The 18,898-nt window shown below is 50.5% G+C and overlaps 1 protein-coding gene across 2 annotated transcripts in view; it reads right to left on the bottom strand.

The window, feature by feature from the left end:
- PLXDC1 (plexin domain containing 1) overlaps positions 1 to 18,898 on the bottom strand; it is a 64,435-nt gene that overhangs the window by 16,511 nt on the left and 29,026 nt on the right. For both annotated transcript variants that reach the window (XM_058702610.1, XM_058702608.1), the window contains exons 3-8: positions 18,347 to 18,490; positions 17,983 to 18,052; positions 17,244 to 17,366; positions 16,745 to 16,863; positions 13,848 to 13,947; positions 3,776 to 3,871 (exon numbers count right to left, since the gene is read on the bottom strand). In XM_058702610.1, coding sequence (XP_058558593.1) covers positions 3,776 to 3,871; positions 13,848 to 13,947; positions 16,745 to 16,863; positions 17,244 to 17,366; positions 17,983 to 18,052; positions 18,347 to 18,490 — 652 coding nt within the window. The remainder of the gene's footprint in view (positions 1 to 3,775; positions 3,872 to 13,847; positions 13,948 to 16,744; positions 16,864 to 17,243; positions 17,367 to 17,982; positions 18,053 to 18,346; positions 18,491 to 18,898) is intronic.

Below are 18,898 nucleotides of genomic sequence, written 5' to 3'. Positions count from 1 at the left end.
TTCTCCCTCCTTCCCTTTTCCTCCTTCCTCCTTCTTTCTGTCACCAGGGGGGCAGGCCCCCAGCGAGTGCTGGGGATTCTGCAGGAAGTCGTCTATGCAGAGGCAGACTCACTCAAACAGATAATCAAACAAAAATAACTACATAATCACCATTGCAATGAGGTTTGTGAGGCACGTACAAAGGGATCTCACCTAGTCTGGGAAGTTATACTGCTGGGCTGTGGCCCACAATTACAGGGTTGCAATGGACCTACCAGGTATTCATCCACTCACGCGTGCATTCATTCATTCTTTCAACAAATATTTACTGAACGCTTACCACGGGCCAGGCCCTGTCCCGGGTGCTGGAGATGCAGTGGTGAAGGGGCAAAGACAGAAATGCTGCCTGCATGGACCCTGCAGTTGAGTGGAGGAGACGGCCAACAGATACACAGACAAGGGGGCGCCTGGGTGGCTCAGTCGGCTAAGCATCTGACTTCGGCTCAGGTCATGATCTCACGGCTCATGAGTTCGAGCCCCGCGTCAGGCTCTGTGCTGACAGCTCAGAGGCTGGAGCCTGCTTCGGATTCTGTGTCTCCCTCTCTCTCTCTCTCTCTCTCTCTGACCCTCCCCCCGCTCACACACACACTCTCTCTCTCTCTCTCTCTCTCTTTCTCAAAAATAAATAAACATTAAAAAAACAAATACACAATGAAGTCCACACTAGGGTTTCCAGCACGGGACTGTGAAAAAAAGTGGCACAAAACAAAGAGGCAGAATGACAGGGGCGGCGGGGGGATGCATTCTGGTCAGGGAGGTTGGTAAAGGCTTCTCTGAGGAGAGGTCGTTTAGGCAGAGCCTGGGAGAAGGCAGGAAGCAAGCCCGGCTGCTCTCCTGGAGGAGGCGAAGTACAAGCAGAAGAGCCCTTGCACGCAGAGGCCTGGGAGGAGCGTGTTTCAGCCTTTCAGCCGTGTCCTCAACAGCAGCCGGGATGCTAACAGGCTGGGTGGAGTAGACAAGCTGAGGGTGAGAGAGGAGGAGCGAGAGCTGGGGCCTGGCCTGGGGCAGTGCAGAGCCAGAGAGCAGAGGGGTTAGTGGGAGCAGGCTGCTGGAGGGTGCGTGGACCCCTCCTCTGGCACCAGCCAGGCACAGGAGCAGAGAGGGCCGGGGGTGGGGGGGGGGCAGGAGGTATGGGGCTGGATTTTAAGAGTTCTCGTTTGCAATCGAACGGCACCCACTCAAGTGAACCAGAATGACCTCTGAGTAGCAAGCAGCTGCCACAAAGCCCATGCATTTTATTACAAGCAGAGCCAGGCCCTCCCCCAGAATAACTGTGTATAATCTAAAGGCTCATCTGATGAGCAGCTGAACGGAACACCCCGATATAGCAGCAAGAAGTGACAACTCACTCAGAGAAATGACCACTCATTCAATACATATCACACACACTTCTTCACTTTGTGAGTCTTCACGGGACTCTACCGCAATCCACTAATTGGGGAGCCAGTTTGCTTTCCGTGGACCCCCAACAAGATGGCAGCCGGGAACCAGCCCTTGGTGAGAGAAAAGCTGTTGTGGGCACAGTGTGGCCACCTTCAGTCACTATGGGAGGGACTGGCTGTAGGTGGCACTGTGTCCTTTCAAAAGAACGAGAGCTCTCTGGCTGCTTCGTTCCCTGGTGTATCCAGAGGTCCCAGAATAACACCTGGCACGCGGTAGGCAGTTTACAAATGTTTACGCAATTGATGTATTGATGCTTTCGTTATCCCCATTTTACAGAGGAGGGAACTGAGAGGCTTACAGAGAGTCATGAAGCTAAGAGTGGCAGGTCTGGGTTTGAGCTGAGGTCTGTGTGAGCCAAAAGCCCGAGCTCTTGGCCTTGAGATCCCACTGTGGGTTTCCCTGCCCCCTGATCCCACCCTCAGCCCATGCCACCTCTTCATGAGTGTCTCTTCTAGACAAGGGACCGGGAAGAACCAACCACAGAGCACAATGGCTTAGAGACAGCCCATCCACACCTCTGGAAGAATCTTGGCTAAGTCCTCCTCCACCCAAAGGTAACAGAGCCATCCTGCACTGGGGGGAAGCAGAGTTTTCTCAGGACCAAGGTAACCAGCCTTCCAGGGGTTCAAATCACAGCCTTGGTAGCGCTGGCCCCTCCCCTGCAGCTGTATCTACATGGGTGCCCACACAGGAGCCCGTGGCCTGCTCATTCCAGTGACTCCGGAGGCCCCTTGAAAGGCTCTAGTCAAAAAACCCTGGGAGCTTCCGTGAGGTACGTGTAAAATCTACTGACCTTTAATTCTCGTCTGCATTTCAGATGTCCTGTGCGCTATTAAATGCTCACGAAATTCACCGGAGGGGTGAGAAGTGGCTGAAACATACAGACGGTGTCCCAGAAACGTATTCCCGGGACGTTTCACTTCTGCCCAGGCAGTTACCCTGCCCTTGGATGTCCTTGCTCCTAAGTGCAGTTTATTCAAGGGCTAGGACTGAGGTTTGCTCTCAGTGTCCTTGAGGAGCCCCTGGTTCTCAGGCCCCACGTCTTTCCTGCCCGGAAAGAGCGCAGTGGGGGTGAGGGTGGCCCTGTGACCTGCAAGTGGTCCTGTGACCCTGTGGTGTCTGTGTCCTTCCTCTTTTCCAGGGGAAGACACCTGCTGAGCCCAAATAAACCTTAACAATTAAAAAAATAAAAAACAAATAAAAATGCAAGAATAAGGGACACCTGGGCGTCTGGGCATCTGGCTCTTGATTTGGGCTCAGGTCATGATCTCACCGTTGGTGAGTTCAAGCCCCATGTCGGACTCCAGCCTGCTTGAGATTCTCTCTCTCTCAAAATAAATACATAAACCTTTTAAAAAATGTTTATTCATTTTTTGAGAGAGAGACAGAGACAGAGCATGAACAGGGCGGGGGTGGTCAGGGGGAGTGGGGGGCAGAGAGATAGGGAGACAGAATCCGAAGCAGACTCCAGGCTCTGAGCTGTCAGCACAGAGTCTGACGCGGGGCTCGAACCCACAAGCCGTGAGATCATGACCTGAGCCAAAGTGGGACGCTCAACCGACTAAGCCACCCAGGCGCCCCCAAATAAAGAAATAAACTTAAAAGAAAATGGCAAGAACAGGAGTGCTGTCCTCCTCTCCCTCTCTCTCCCCAGCTGCCCTGACCATATCCTGAAGAGCATCTAACCTTGATCCTGTGGGGTCAGCAGCAGCTGGGGCCTCAGTCATAGTGTGCCTTCAACTGTAGGTGAGTGGGGTGGAGGGTGGAGGGTGAGTGGGGTGCGGGGGGGCGGTGCAGAGGGCCTGGCCATGGTTCTTGGAGGGCTGCAGGATAAATTCCTTTACTGCCTCCTGCCTGTGGACTCCCACATTACCCCTCCTCTAAGGAACATGCAATAAGAAATTTAAGGACTGATCCATTCAGTTCCTGGATTACCTTCCCTGGGGGCTGAGTCTAAAAATTCTGGGAAGTACACCTTCCCTGGGTTTAATTGTGTGTTAGTAACAATAGCTGTCATGTACCAAGTACAAACCACGCCCCAGGCCGGGGATGCGCCAGTTGGTTGTCAGAGCTTCCATTCACTCATGTCCTCCACTCTACTTACTGTGGTTCTCACTCTTACCACAGCTCTGGGAGGGAAGGAGTGCCAGGCCCATGTGACACATGAGAAATGGCAGCCCAGAGAAATTACGTGGCCATATCCACCCAGGGATCAGTGGTGGGCCTGGGAATGGAACCCAGATTGTCTGACTATAACGCTCTTTGCAGGACAGTGGGAATGACCCCTACTCACTTGGCAGTGGGGTGAACTCCACAGCTGACATGCTGGTGACCTTGCTGGGGTCCAGCTCCACACGGTGGTATTCGAAGATAGTCCTCCGCCGAGATTCTGAAACAGAGGCAGAGCCTGTCATCAGGAGCACCTCACGGCCGGAGGGCTCCAAGGCTTGTACCTGGAGCCTGACAGGTGGGCAGGGGATTGCAGCGAGTGGAACAGGGAGTCAATACGCAGCCACTGAGGGCAGGAAGTAAGCTCATCAACGTGGGACAATGATGTTGGAGCTGCAGGGAGACAGGAAGACAAGAACTGACCCTGAGAGGAGAGCTTTGTATTGTAGGCAGGTTAAACTGCTCAGGGCAGAGGCCCGGCTGCTGCTGAGGTCAGGACATAGGAGCTCCCATGCATCTGCATGGCTCTGAGCCTTCACAGCTGCTGTTCTCTTGATTCATAATGTTCTTCCACCCCTTCTCTCTTTGTCTAGCTCAACCTTCCAGATCCAGCGCAGGGTTCCTTCCTTAGCCAGCTCTGTCCCCGTCTCCACTCAGGCCAGGTGCCATGTTCCCACTGCACTCATCATATTGTGTGTTCATTAGGGTCTATTAGGAGGGCAGAGCCATTAGACTGGGAGCATCTGGTCCTGAACCTGACCCACAGTGAGCACTCTGCAAACATCTGCAGATGCACAGGCTGAACTTAGAGAAACTCTCCCCTCCCGGATGGAAGCCAGAGCAAGGTTTAGGGCCTGGGGCTTGGCTTATGTCCTGCCCCAGTCCCTGCACGAACTCCCTACAGGACATCAGAGTCAAGAGACCTGAGTTCTGATTCCAGTTCTGCTCCCCTTCTTAGGCCTCAGTTTCTCATTTGTGATGTGGAAAGACAGAAATACCTCCCACAACACCCTTGGGAGGAAAAAAGTGGAATTGTAGATGAAATGACTTCTCCTAAAATGACAATCTGTGATGCTTTGATGTTTCCCACGACATCCCCATACCCACCCAAGAACCATGACTTGGGGTTGATTTCCTTAGGCTCTGAAAGGCAGGCGGGTAGGTGCTGAGCTTTGTGAATGAGCTTCCCTACAAGGGGAAGGGGTTGCATAGTGTTTGGCCTGCCCAGCACCCCTTCTTCCTTTAGGAAACAGCATCCCCTTTGGGGATACTACCCCTAGTCCATTCCTACATGTGGCCCGCCCTGAAGCTACCATTTTCCTCCATGACCCCGCCTCCCTGGCTACACAGTGATTGGTCCAGGGCTGGGCATCTGATGCAAGCTGGGCCAATCAGAGACCTTCCCTGGGACTTTTCAACTGTAAACAAAAGACCCTTTGCTTTCCAGTAATGAAGCTGAGAAAATGCACGCTCCAGGTCTGTGAATGGCCACAGGTCCAATGAAGCAGGAAGTTCTGGTGGCTTTCTAGGCTCTGGTGTCCCAGGACCTGCCCCGGTCCCTGTCTCCCTAGCCATCAATTCTTCCTTTGGTTCTTTGGGCTACTTCATATCCCCTTTTCCACTTAAGCTTGTTGAGTTGGGTTTTTATTACTAGAAACCCAGAATAGGCAAGGATACATGTTTCTCTCTCAGCTGAGCATCTCAACTCTCAGCATCCTGTGCAATGGCTGGATGTCCCATCCCCCCACCCCCTCCTGAATGAAGAATCCAGGGGAGCATCTGCTTCCTAAAAGAACATCTCATCTACGTTTCTATCATATATTTATCCCCAATCTTGGAATCAATGCCTCCTACTTAACCCAGGATTGAACCCCCAGTTGGTCTGGTGCTAAGACATGCTGTCTTCCTATGACCCCACACTGCTCTGCAGCAGAGTAATGATGGACACCTCAGCCCCTGAAACATTCCCAACTGCAGAATGTCCTGGAAACATTCTATGCAATGAATGAGTCCTGACTCGTGGCATCTGCTGATTTCTGTGATGTAAATACTCCCCGTGCTGATTCCAAACTACCAGTTTGGAGTCACTGAACACAGAACTGGGGAAAGATGTGGTCACTCTGCTCGTGTGACTCCTCACAAAGGTCTCTAGCGCACCGTGGTTACGGTTTCTTTTTTTTTTCTTTTGAAAAAATTTTTAATGTTTATTTTTGAGAGAGAGAGAGAGACAGCATGAGTAGGGGAAGGGGCAGAGAGAAAGGGAGACACAGAATCCGAAGCAGGCTCCAGGCTCTGAGGTTTCGGCACAGAGCCCGACTCTGTGCGGGGCTCGAACTCACGCAACTGCGAGATCACGACCTGAGCCGAAGTTGGACGCTTCACGGACTGAGCCACTCAGGTGCCCCCATGCTTTCTTTACAGTAGTCCTCCTTATCCGCAGTTTCCCTTTCCACGGTTTCAGTTACCCGCGGTCAACCATGTCATTCGCCATGTCATCTCATCACACAGGCATTGTATCAGTCACCTCCCATCCTCACGAGAAGGGTGAGATTGGTACAATAAGATATTTTGAGAGGGAGACCACGTTCACATAACTTTTATTACATTATATTGTTACAATTGCTCTATTTTATTACTGGTTGTTGTTAATCTCTTACTGTGCCTAATTTAGAAATTAAACTTTATCATAGGTAGGTGCATATAGGAAAAAACATAGTATACATAAGCTTCAGTACTATCCTGTGGTTTTAGGCATCCACTGGGAATCTTGGAACATGTTCCCTTGGATAAGGTGGGGGACTACTGGATTTGTGTTTCTGAAAGAGTAGAAGGGAAACGTGTACAATTTTTTTTTTAAGAATAAATAATCAAGGGGGCGCCTAGGTGGCTCGGTCGGTTAAGCGTCCGACTTCGGCTCAGGTCATGATCTCACGGTCCGTGAGTTCGAGCCCCGCGTCGGGCTCTGTGCTGATAGTTCAGAGCCTGGAGCCTGCTTCGGATTCTGTGTGTGTGTCTCTCTCTGTACCTCCCCAGCTAGCACTTTGTCTCTCTGTCTTACTGTCTCTCTCAAAGATAAATAAACATTAAAAAAAATTTAGATAGGGGACACCCAAGCAGCCTTCCACAGCTCCATCCCACCCACCACCCCCAGAGGCTGTCTCTCCTTCTGAAAAATCATCCTTTTGAGCACGAAAATGTAATAGGGGGGAAAAAAGTGAAATTCCAGGTCTTCCAAGGAGCCTGAGACCATGGGGTCTGGAGTCTATGTGAATCTTTCTTCCTCTATCTGCTTCCTCTTTCAAGGCTAGCTCAAAGGTCATACCCTCCTTGAAGGCTTCTCCACCCTCCTTGGGCACAGTTAGTTGGTGGCCCCTCTTCTGAGCTTCACAGCCTCCTGCACAATGTCTAGTGTCACCTGTTACACTGCTCCGTCAGTATCAACTTTGCTGGCCACCTGCCCCACCAGGCTGTGAGCTCCCCCAGGGCAGAGCCTGCTAGTTATTTGTGTCTGTCCCCCAGCCCCTAGCACCGGGCCCTGCGCATAACAGGGCCTCAAGAAATGACTGTAAATGAATGAATGGATTATAGGTAGCCACAAAAACCTCAGCAACTTATTATAACTTCAGCCCACAGCCCAAAGGAAGAATGCCCTTCCTCCCTAGCCCACCACAGGCCACGGCTTCTCCCAAAAGGGCGGCCCCCAATGGGCTGCAGAAAGCCAGACATGCCCCTTCCTAACTGAGAACTCCAAGTGGAGGGAGAGCTGGCTTTCAGGATTTCTCCCCCTGCAAGGATGTGAGAGAGACCTTGCACCCAGGATCAGAAGGAAGGAGAAACGGGAGGGACCAATGGAGCCAGGGTTGGGCAAAATGGAAGCATCAACTCGTCAAGGCGCCCAGCTCAGGGGTAGAGACAGACACACAGCAGCCAGGGAAGGCGAGGTTCCCAGCAAACCTCACACCAGAATCTAGGGATGGGTCTCCCCACCCCCTGGGCTGGGGAACAGAGTTGAGGATGTGCTTCAAGTGAGGATGCAGCCAGACAGGGTCAGATGCCCTGCAAAACCTGACGGAGGCAGGGGAGATGAGTGTGGCAAGAAGCGGGGGGAGGGTGGGTGTATGGAAACATACCTCTGATTAAAAATATTTGCTCACTTCAGCTGTTGCCAACTTGTACTTGATTGAGTGTATGGCTTTGGGAATATTTTTATTTCTCTATAAACAGAACTCTTAATATCCCCGCCTGAGTTATTTGCTTTTGGATTAGCTCGCCAACATCTGGGGCTCACCCAAGGACGATGACGTCCATCTGCGTGACCAACGGATCTCTCCAGAACTGAGACAGAGGCTGCCCCAAAGCCACATTTCTGGCAGTTTGAGACATTCTGCTTTATCTCTGTTTCCACTCATCAAAGATTCAGAAATACTAGGGTCCAGACACAGAAAGCCCAGCTGCCCAAACAAGAAAATTAAAAAAAAAAAAATTTTTTTCTTTTAATGTTTATTTTTGAGAGAGCGAGTGAGACAGAGTGCAAGCGGGGGAGGGGCAGAGAGAGAAGGAGACACAGAATCTGAAGCAGGCTCCAGGCTCCGAGCTGTCAGCACAGAGCCCCATGCGGGGCGTGAACTCACAAACCGTGAGATCATGACCTGAGCCAAAGTTGGATGCTTTAACTGACTGAGCCATCCAGGCGCCCCACCAAGAAATGTTAATGGCTCAAAAGAGAGGTTTGCATGTCCCGTTTTGTTTCAAAACAAGACACCAGTGGGGAAGGGTGGGATCAGTCAGAAGAGATCAGACTGACAAGTCCTGTCACAAACTGCCCTCCAAAATGGGTGGTCACAATACAAAAGATGTAAGATGGCAGTTCCAGAAAAAGTCTTCACTTACTCGTTCATGTATTTCTTTGCTCATTTGATTATTCATTCAATAATCATAAATGGAGCCCTAGCAGGGACCCCCAGAGGTAAACACAAAGGAACAGGACTACAATTTGGAGCCCTTAATAATGAAATCCTCATTAACTGATTCCACTAATTCAGCATCTCAGTTTTGACGTCGCTACACTAACGTTGCTTTTATGCTGTCCATGAAAGAAAGAGTTTTTTAAGCAAATGAATAGAGGAAATTATACTGACTTGTGGGTGAATAGAGGAAATTATACTGACTTCTGGGGGCCCCTGCAGCCAAATAAAGAGCACATAAGTTACCCTGTGTGTTTTGCCTGCCTCTGCAAATAGCTGCTGCTAACTGCATGTAGATCTTTGCATCAGGCATGCTCTGCAGATTCTCTGCTGCAAAATCGATGTAGCAGTTTATATATGTAAATGGCAAGAAGAACTCTGGCCGCTTGCAGCACCTCCTCCCCTCAATCCCAGGAGTGAGACTGCTCTGAATTCCCTCCACCCTCAGGTAAAGGTGGGAGGAAGGTATTTGGAGCCTGGGGAAGGAGACGGTCCCCCAGGCCAGGTTCAGGGGCTGGGGGTTTCTGGAATAGTGGGGAAACCAAACTCCACCTCTCCTGGCACTCCAGGCAGGGAGGAGCTAGGTTTCAAAGACAGGGACACCCTCCATTCTGGTGGCGGTGTCCGAGGTGGGCTTGGACAATGGGAATATCTGTGGCGATAATGGGAACTACAGACCAGAGAGCTGTCCTTGGCTTTGCGTCTCATTTAAGCCATGGTTATTTGGGATTTACTGTTATTTGGCAGCTCAACGTAAGCCAAACGAATTCTCTACTTGTGGGTTGAATAGCAGACCCAGAGGAATCTGACCTCTCAGCCACATCAAATCCATCACTCCCCAAAGCATAGGTGGTGGCCCATTTAGAAGCCCCGTGAAGGCCATGGATGCTGTCCCAGAAAAATGCATGCATATGAATATGCCCCACCCACACCTCAATCTTCCTCTTCACGTCTATGCCTGGAGCCCAGGACATCAGGCCCCTGTTCTCACTGGGGGGCACCAGAGAGCAGAGGACAAGGTCCCTTCGGTGACACTCATTCTTGTGCGATTTTTTCATTTTTGAGTGTCTGCCCTGCGGCAGGCACAAGGCTGAGCGCTGGGGAGAAGGTGCTTGAGGAAACCGTGAGTTCTGCCGCACGGAGGAGGCAACATCTGAGCTGCAGCAGTGGATGGGGAGAGTTTTGCCAAGTGGCAAAAGAGTTGAAATGGGGGCCATGTTAGGCAAGGAACTGGGTCCTAGAGACGTGGAGCCCTTGGCATGCTTAGGGAACAGAGCATGCAGACCGGTGATGCCCTGACAGAGAATGGCAGGTGACGGGAGGGTCTAGAGAGGAGTCTATGAAGGTAGGCCGTGCCAGCTGCACGGGGCCTTGAATGCCGCACTAAGGATTTTCACTTCATGGTGCAAGCAACAAGGAGCCAGAGAATGACATGATCAGATCTGGCAGTGACGAGAAGGAATGGGGGACAGAAGGAAGGGGATGAGAGGCTGGGAGCTGCGGGGCAGTGTCTGGGGGGGCAGGTGCCGGCTCTCCCTGGCGGGTGGACCTCACAGCTCAGCAAACAGCACCTGGAGCCCCTAATCCAGCAGCTCCCACAACACAGCCCTGCCTCCTATTGTGTCAGCTGGGCTATCCCCTGCCCTTCCTCCTGCCTCCCCGTATCTCCCTGGCTTGCTCTAAAACAGCCTTTCATTCCAGAATCACAGAGAAACCTCAGATGCAGACACTCCCTGGGGGATCCCACTTCCTCTAATTCACCCTCATACAACAGCTGGACCCAACACACATTTCCTGAGACTCCGCCAGCCCACAAAGCCCTGTGAGGGAGCCACCGAGGAGGCAGACGGGGTTCAGCAATGCGCACGGGCAGGGGGACGTGGACACTAAGAACTGCCTTTCCTGCAAAACAGCCTGGGAGGTGTGGGTGTTTTGGGGAACTGAGGAGGAAAGGATTTACCCCTCTGGTTGGAATGGGGGTGGATTAGATTTAGCAAGTCTCAATGGTCGACTCCAGGGTCTAAGAAAAACAGAAGATCTGGGTTTCAGGTCTCTCTCATAGCCATGTGACCACAAGCAAGTCATTTCGCGTCTCTGAGCCTCTGTCCTCATTTAGAAAGTACAGACCCCACTTACAGTGTTGGGAGGATGACTACATAAGACGCTGTAAAGGTCAGGGGCGCCTGGGTGGCTCAGTCGGTTGGGCGTCTAACTTTGGCTCAGGTCACCATCTCACGGTTCATGGGTTTGAGCCCCGTGTCGGGCTCTGTGCGGGCTCAGAGCCTGGATTCGGTCTTCCTCTCTCTCTCCCCTGCCCCCCTCTCATGCTCTATCTCTCTCAAAAATAAATAAAACATTAAAAATTTATTTAAAAAAAAGATATTGTAAATCTCAGAGCCTGGGGATGGGATTATCCGTGTGGTGATCAGGCAGCCTCTAACATGGCCCCCAGTGGCCCTGCCTCCTGGTGTTGACACCCTGTGGAATCCTGTCCTGAGTGTGTTGGACCTAGCGACTTGCTTCTAACCAGCAGAATATGGCAAAAGTGATGGGATGGCACTTCTAAGATTAGGTTACAAGAAGACCGGCCTCTGTCTTGCTCACCCTCTACTGCTCTCTTGCTTGCCTGCTTTGGTGGAAGCCAGCTAGCATGTTATGAGCTGTCCTATGAGGAGGTCCACGTGTCAGGAGCCAAGGGGGGGCCTCCTCAAGGAAGTGAACCCTGTTAACAATCACGTGAGAGCTCTTGGAAGCAGACCCCTACCCCAAACAGTTGTTGAGAGGGCCATAACCTGGCAAGCACCTTGAGAGCAGCCTGTGCAAGACCTTGAACCAGAGGACGCAGCTAAGCTGTGCCTTGCTTCCTGATCCACAGAAACTCTGGGATAACGTGTGTGTGTGTGTGTGTGTGTGTGTGTGTGTTTAAGCTGCTAAATTTCAGGATAATTTGTTACGCAGCAATAGCTAACTAATACAATCAGAGTGACACTGAAACTATTTAGCAACCAGCTCAGTACATGTGCTACCCAACCAGTTAGAACAGATGCTGCCTGGAGCAGAGGCTTGGTGAGCTGCTTGCTAGTGTCCCGGGTGTTCAGGGAAGGTCAGGATGGGTAGGTGGAGTAGTGGGAACTCATTTTATGGAAATACTCACAAAGGGGCATAAAAATAGCTGTTTGCAAGAATATTCACTGCAGCGTTATTTGTTGTAGCGAAATATTGGGAACTGTAAAGCCTATGTCCAGGGGATTGGCTAAATTAAGGTACATCTATGCAACAGGCTATCAAGTAGCCATTAAAAAGAACGAGGTGTGGGCTGATATGGAAGGATGGGCAGGATATACTTTGTTCAAGTGCAGACCAGTGACACCACATGCCATTCTCTGTGTTAAATATCCAAACATATACTTACCTGTAGGCTTATAGCTCTGGAAATAATCGGGTAGCCCTGGTGGCCTCCAGGAAGGGAAATTAGGGGACAGGGGTCGGGGATGGGAGAGAAACCTGATTTTTTCTATACCGCCTTTTGTATCTTTTGAGTTTTAGACCGGATACATTTCTTCATGAAAAAAAATACCATCTTATAGATTCCGATAAGGGAGAGCATTCATAAAGAGCAGGATGGTAATTCATGTTAATGGCACAAATCTTCAAGGTGTGGTGCAGCAAGTGCAAACAGCCGCTCTAGCATATGTGACTTTTTGCTACTCGTTGCAGAAGTCCCATGAAAGTGCCGTGGTCCTGGCATCTGACCTATGACACACCAGCATCAGGACATCACGTGCTCCTCTTTCTGCACTGTTTGCTACTGTACCAGACGCCCTGCTGACTATAAAATACTGAGTCGCGTGATAAAGGCTGGCAGGGAAAGATATTCTAATATAGGACTCACAAACTCGACGTGCCAGACATCAGGCCAAACACTCGTTGGACGTCACCGTGTCCATCTTCACAAGTCACTGCAGGGAGCATGAACCACTTATATCCCCAGCTGCCGACAGAGAAATCAGCTCTAAGAGGTTAAGTGACTTGCCAGGGGTCAGACGCTTACAGAGAGTTTGGACTCGAATCCACGCTTCCAACTCCAGAGCCAAGCCCCTAGCACTATACTCAACCTTGCACGTGGCGGCTCCTGGATAAAGACTTCTAACATGAGCCCTTGGTCCCTTCCCTCAGATTTCTGTTAAGGACAGAGGCTCTGCTCAGATGACGAATCCCTCCATATCTTCCTCTTCATCGTATCTCAGTAGCACCCAGAACATAGTGGCCTAGTGCATAGCAGGAACTCAGAGCATGTGTATTGATGGAACTCAACCAACAGATGTAAGTAAATACGCTTCCCCAGGAAGCCCTGGAGTGTCCAGAAAGGTAGTGCCGTGCCCGTCTACAGGACAGCACTTTGGTGGCCCCCAAGCACATCCTCTCAACCAGCCTGGTGTGGCTAGGGTGGAGTTCAGAATGTTCCTTGGTCCCATCAAGCACCGGTAGGGACAGAGAAGAGCAGACAAGGGTCTCCTGCTTGGGGTCCTGTAGGTTAGACAGAGGGACTTTTGTATACACAGCACAGCAGAAGAGGTCGGGTTCAAAAGACTCTGAGCCAAGGGTCCAGAAGCAATGGATAGTGTGCCTACAGTGCCTCCCCCAGAAGTGTGAATTCAAGACCCCCATGGGGGTGAGCAGGGGATCAGAAGAAGAAAAAGTGCTGTGATGCCAAAAAATATCAGAACTGGAGGAGGACCAGGAAGGAAAAAGCACTGTTCCAGCTACACCCCCATTTTACAGATGAGGCAACTGAGGATAGAGAGGTGTGATTTCCTGAAGTAGACGGTTAATAATGTGGCTGGGACTGGCCTCCATCCCCTGAACCCCCAGTGATGCTCCTATCACGTGGGGTGGGGATGTAATCATGGTTGTGTTCTGGAAGGACTCAAAAACCCTAATCTGGTGCCTGTGGAGAATTTCCAAGTGGATGTGGTGCTGAGTGGCTCCCCTTCCCCTCCAAACCCAGAGCGTCGCCTCCCACTGGAGATTTCATTGGGAAAAAATGGTTCCTCTGCTTTAATGAAGGAAAATTAGAACTCATTATATGTTTCATCCTCCTTCAGCGCCCCTCAGCAATCAGCCATCCAGCCACCTCCACCACTGCCAGTCCCCCCGCCCCCAACCCAGTCTGGGTCAGTCGGAGCTCAGTCCAAGCCCGCTGAGCGCTCCACGGAACCCCTGGGGACTCACCTGGTACATCCGGGGACGGGTTGAGAATCATGAAGGCATCTGACAGGCCTGCTTTGACGGGGTGCTGGGAGGAGCTGATTTCCAGGACAGACATAGGGATCTGCAGCCGGGGAGAAGAGGCTCCATCTACCCCCTCAAAACACCCTTGGACTAGCCTGGACGTCCCCTCTGACCTCCACAGCCCTCTGCCTGCTCCGTGCCACCCCTTGGAGGACTCAAGGACATCTCAAACCCAGTGGATCCCCATTCAAATTGCAAGTCTACTCCAACCATCTCCAGCACATTTCCTTTTTCTTTGCCATACCTCCACGCAGGCCGGAAACCTGGGAGTCACCCTTTCTTTCATCTCCGCCCTCCTCCACCTCACACATCTCTGAATCCTATTAATTAGCCTGCTAACTGCCTCTTAAATCTGTCCAGTTCTCTCCATCTTACCCTACCCTACTCCAAGCCGGCAACACCTCTCTCTCCAAAACCATCTCCCAACCTTTCCTCTGAGCCACCAACAACCTGTTCTCCATTCTGAAGCCAGAGTGACCTTTCTCAAAGGCAAATCTGGGTGTTCTCCTGCCCTGTCTTGCTCCCCACTCTCCCCTCCAGTCTGGCTGTCTTCTTTCTATGCTTTGTACCAGCCATGCTCTGTCCTGCCATAGGACCTTTGAATGTGCTTTTCTCTCTCTTCTTTGACTCCTCAACTCCTACACATCCTGCAGATTTCAACTCTTTTCCTCAGGGAAGCCTCCCCTGACCTCTGCTGAGGTAAAAAGCCTCATGAAAGAGAGAAAGAAGAAGGAAGGAAGGAAGGAAGGAAGGAAGGAAGGAAGGAAGGAAGGAAAGAAAGAAAGAAAGAAAGAAAGAAAGAAAGAAAGAAAGAAAGAAAGAAAATAAGAAAGGAAAAAAATAAGGAAGGAAGGAAGGGAAAGAAAGAAAGAAAGGAAGAAAGAAAGAAAGAAAGAAAGAAAGAAAGAAAGAAAGAAAGAAAGAAAGAAAAAGGAAGGAAGAGAGAAAGAAAGAAAGAAAGAAAGAAGGAAAGAAAGAAAGAAAGAAAGAACAAACAAAGAAAACAAGAAAGGAAGAAAATAAGGAAGGAAGGAAGGAAGGAAGGAAGGAAGGAAGGAAGGGAAAGAAAGAAAGAAAGAAAGAAAGAAAGAAAGAAAGAAAAAACAAGAAAGAAAACAAGAAAGGAAGAAAATAAGGAAGGAAGGGAGGGAGGAAGGAAGGAAGGAAGGAAGGAAGGAAAGAAGAAAGAAAGAAAGAAAGAAAGAAAGAAAGAAAGAAAGAAAATAAGAAAGGAAGAAAATAAGGAAGGAAGGAAGGAAGGAAGGAAGGAAAAGAAAGAAAGGAAGAAAGAAAGAAAGAAAGAAAGAAAGAAAGAAAGAAAGAAAGAAAGAAAGGAAGAGAGAAAGAAAGAAAGAAGGAAAGAAAGAAAGAAAGAAAGAAAGAACAAACAAGAAAGAAAACAAGAAAGGAAGAAAATAAGGAAGGAAGGAAGGAAGGAAGGAAGGAAGGAAGGGAAAGAAAGAAAGAAAGAAAGAAAGAAAGAAAGAAAGAAAGAAAGAAAATAAGAAAGGAAGAAAATAAGGAAGGAAGGAAGGAAGGAAGGAAGGAAGGAAGGAAGGAAGGAAAAGAAAGAAAGGAAGAAAGAAGAAAGAAAGAAGAGAGAAAGAAAGAAAGAAAGAAAGAAGAAAACAAACAAGAAAGAAAACAAGAAAGGAAGAAAATAAGGAAGGAAGGAAGGAAGGGAAAGAAAGAAAGAAAGAAAGAAAAGAAAGAAAGAAGAAAGAAAGAAAGAAAGAAAGAAAAACAAGAAAGAAAACAAGAAAGGAAGAAAATAAGGAAGGAAGGAAGGAAGGGAGGGAGGAAGGAAGGGAGGAAGGGAAAGAAAGAGAGAAGAAAGAAAGAGAGAAGAAAGAAAGAAAGAAAGAAAGAAAGAAAGAACAAGAAAGAAAACAAGAAAGGAAGAAAATAAGAAGGAAGGGAGAAAGGAAGGAAGGAGGAAGAGAAAGAAGAAGAAGAAGAAAGAAAGAAAGAAAGAAAGAAAGAAAGAAAGAAAGAGGAAGGAAGAAAGAAAGAAAGAGAAAGAAAGAAAGAAAAAACAAGAAAGAAAACAAGAAAGGAAGAAAATAAGGAAGGAAGGAAGGGAGGGAGGAAGGAAGGAAGGGAGGAAGAGAAGAAAGAAAGAAAGAAAGAAAGAAAGAAAGAAAGAAAGAAAGAAAGAAGAAAAGAAAGAAAGAGAAAGAAAGAAAGAAAAAACAAGAAGAAAACAAGAAAGGAAGAAAATAGGAAGGAAGGAAGGAGGAGAAGGAAGGAAGGGAGGAAGAGGAAGGAAGGAAAGAAGGGAAGAAGAAAGAAGAAAGAAAGAAGAAAGAAAGAAGAAAGAAAGAAAGAAGAAGAGAAAGAAAGAAAGAAAGAAAGAAAGAAAGAAAGAAAAAGGAAGGAAGAGGAAAGAAAGAAAGAAAGAAAGAAAGAAAGAAAGAAAGAAAGAAAGAAAGAAAAAACAAGAAAGAAAACAAGAAAGGAAGAAAATAAGGAAAGAAGGAAGGAAGGAAGGAAGGAAGGAAGGAAGGAAGGAAGGAAGGAAGGGAGGGAGGAAGGAAGGGAGGGAGGGAGGGAGGAAGAAAGAAAGGAAGGAAGAGCGTCATGAAAGGCTCCCTTCGCACCAGGCACCTCGACTTAGGAACACTTGTCACAGTGGTGATTCTACGTTTGTCCCTGCAATTACTGTCCATCTCCCCAACCAGACTTCTAGCTCTACAAGGGCAGGGCCTATGGCCATCTCATTACCTGCTGTCTGCCCAGGACCGAGGCCTATGCCTGGCACGTTGCAGGTTGTCTACAGATATTTGCTGAATGAAAAACTCCAAGACCCGGCCGCCTCTGCAGCTAAGCTCACTCACCTCTTTGTAGCCAAATACAATGCGGCCGTCTTGGTGCAGAGCTGCCTGGAAAGTGAAGCTGCCTCTGTCTTCCCGGCCTTGGAGGTAGACGTGGTCCCACTGAACAATAAAGACCGTCCCTAGGGAGGGGAGCAGAGACCCGGCTGGACAGGAAGGTAGTGCAGGGAGGAGGGCCCCGCAGAATCGGCGGCCCACATAGGTCTGAGGGTGATTGGGTGCTCAAGGGACAATCTGGTGAGAGTAAGAAACAACAAAGGTCTCTGATATTCGTCACCTCTGCTAAGAGCCAAGCACTTTTCTTCTGTTATCTCGTCAGACCCTGCTAGGTAGCAGGCATCTTGTTGCCATCTTCTAGATGAGGAAATTGAACACGGGAAGGTGGGGTGGTGGCCTTGCTGTGTGACCGTGGGTAAGTCCCTTGTCCTCTCTAGACTTTGGGCTCTGCTAAAGGGGCTGTGCCCTGGAGGCAGGTGACTTAAACTCTGAGATCTGTTCTCACCATTGTCAAAGTAAGCGACTGTTGAGTTGTCAGAGTAGCCAGGGTTGAAGTTGGCCATCAGAGGCGCCACATACTGAGTAGCCGTGAGCATCCGGTGGATCGTGTCACCCATGAAGATGAAGCCTGGGGTGCGGACAAATGCACAGAAGTCACTAGAGAAGGCCTAGAGAGGTTGCTTCCTTGTGCAGGAAGGGACAGTGCAGGTGGAGCTGGAAGAGAATCTTGGACCTCTGTCCCCAGCCCCCACCTGCTGGGCTCTGGGTCTTGGTGTGTGGAGCAAAAGGGCCCCAGACCAGAGAAGGTTCTCCCTGCCCCTCCAGGTGGGCACAGAACTCCCACCTCTCCCTGTCCCTGGGAAAGGGCACAGGAATCAAAGATGGGCCCCTCATCTTGAGAAGGAGCCTGATCCCAAGAATCACGTTCTCGTGAAGTCTCCTCCTCTCTCTCATTCACAGACTCAGAAGCTCAGGGACCACAGGCATTGCCCATGCTAGCCTGAGCTGGCCCAGAAGGACACACACACACACACACACACACGGGAAAGTCAGCCAACATCAGGAAGGTGGTCCAACACACACACACTGTTCTCCCTCCTGAGAGTGAGGTCCCGAGAGAGCCCAACACGGTACCCTCCCCAGTCTCTCTATATACCCCTGTCTCCAATAAACCTCCCCAGGTAGGTCCCTCACATTCTGGCTGAGACTCCAAATCTCCCCCAGTCCCACCAACACAGCCTTACCTCCGGTTGCTATGGTGATCTGCCGCAGAGGATGCCCGTAGAAAGGAAAATCAAAGGACAAGACCACTCTCTGCAGGGCACGGGAGAGAGTCAGCATGGGCCATGCTGTAGGCCAGGAGGCTGGGTGCCCACACTGCCCCATGCTTGTCTGGACAACATAGGGGGCAGGCACGTCCAGGGCAAGCCCCCAGGACCACAGGTGGCCACCTTAACTCTGGCCACCGCCCCCCTTCCCAGGGTTCCCCGGAAAGCATCTCCCAAGATCACAGACCTCAGGTCACAACCGTGCCCACTGAGCGGGCATGGAGGGTTGGCCCCCAGCCTCCCAGCCCAGGGCAGTGCTGCCAGGGTCTGGCATACTCACCGAAGCCTGCCGGTGAGTGTTGGAGAGGATTCTGTGGACCTTCACTTGGCTCTGGTTGGCCTTGGCCACGTCTACCCACAGCTCCCGGCTGCGGGGCTCGCTGGGGCCATATAGACGGGACACATAGTAGCTGTGGTTGTCTTCCTGCCGCCACCAAGACAGAGCCCACAGGAGGTATGAGGAGCAGGTGGCCAGGAGCCATCCTCTGCTCCTCCCCCCCCCACACATGCGAAGTCACAGCCCTCCCTGACACGGGGCCTGTAGCCTCGAAGGCTCGTGTAGGCCTGGATGTCCTGGGCTCCCCTTGGCCCCAGACGACAGCTCAGTACCAAGCCCCTCGCCATGCCCCAACGGCTCTGGCCCCAGCCAAATCCACACCCGCTGTACCCACGCTTAGCCCTGCCCTTCCCAGACAGGCCAGGAGGCTTTCCCTGCGGCCCCTGAGTACCCACAGAGCACGCCCAAGGCAGAGCTCAGCTTGGGACATGAGGGAGAGACGGACAAGGCAGCCCCAAACAGAGCTCTTGTCTTTGGGGAGCCCCCGGACTGAAG

The sequence above is a fragment of the Neofelis nebulosa genome, chromosome 16, assembly GCF_028018385.1.
Source record: "Neofelis nebulosa isolate mNeoNeb1 chromosome 16, mNeoNeb1.pri, whole genome shotgun sequence".
In the NCBI taxonomy this organism is placed as follows: Eukaryota; Metazoa; Chordata; class Mammalia; order Carnivora; family Felidae; genus Neofelis; species Neofelis nebulosa.
This window is presented reverse-complemented; position numbering and strand designations above follow the sequence as displayed.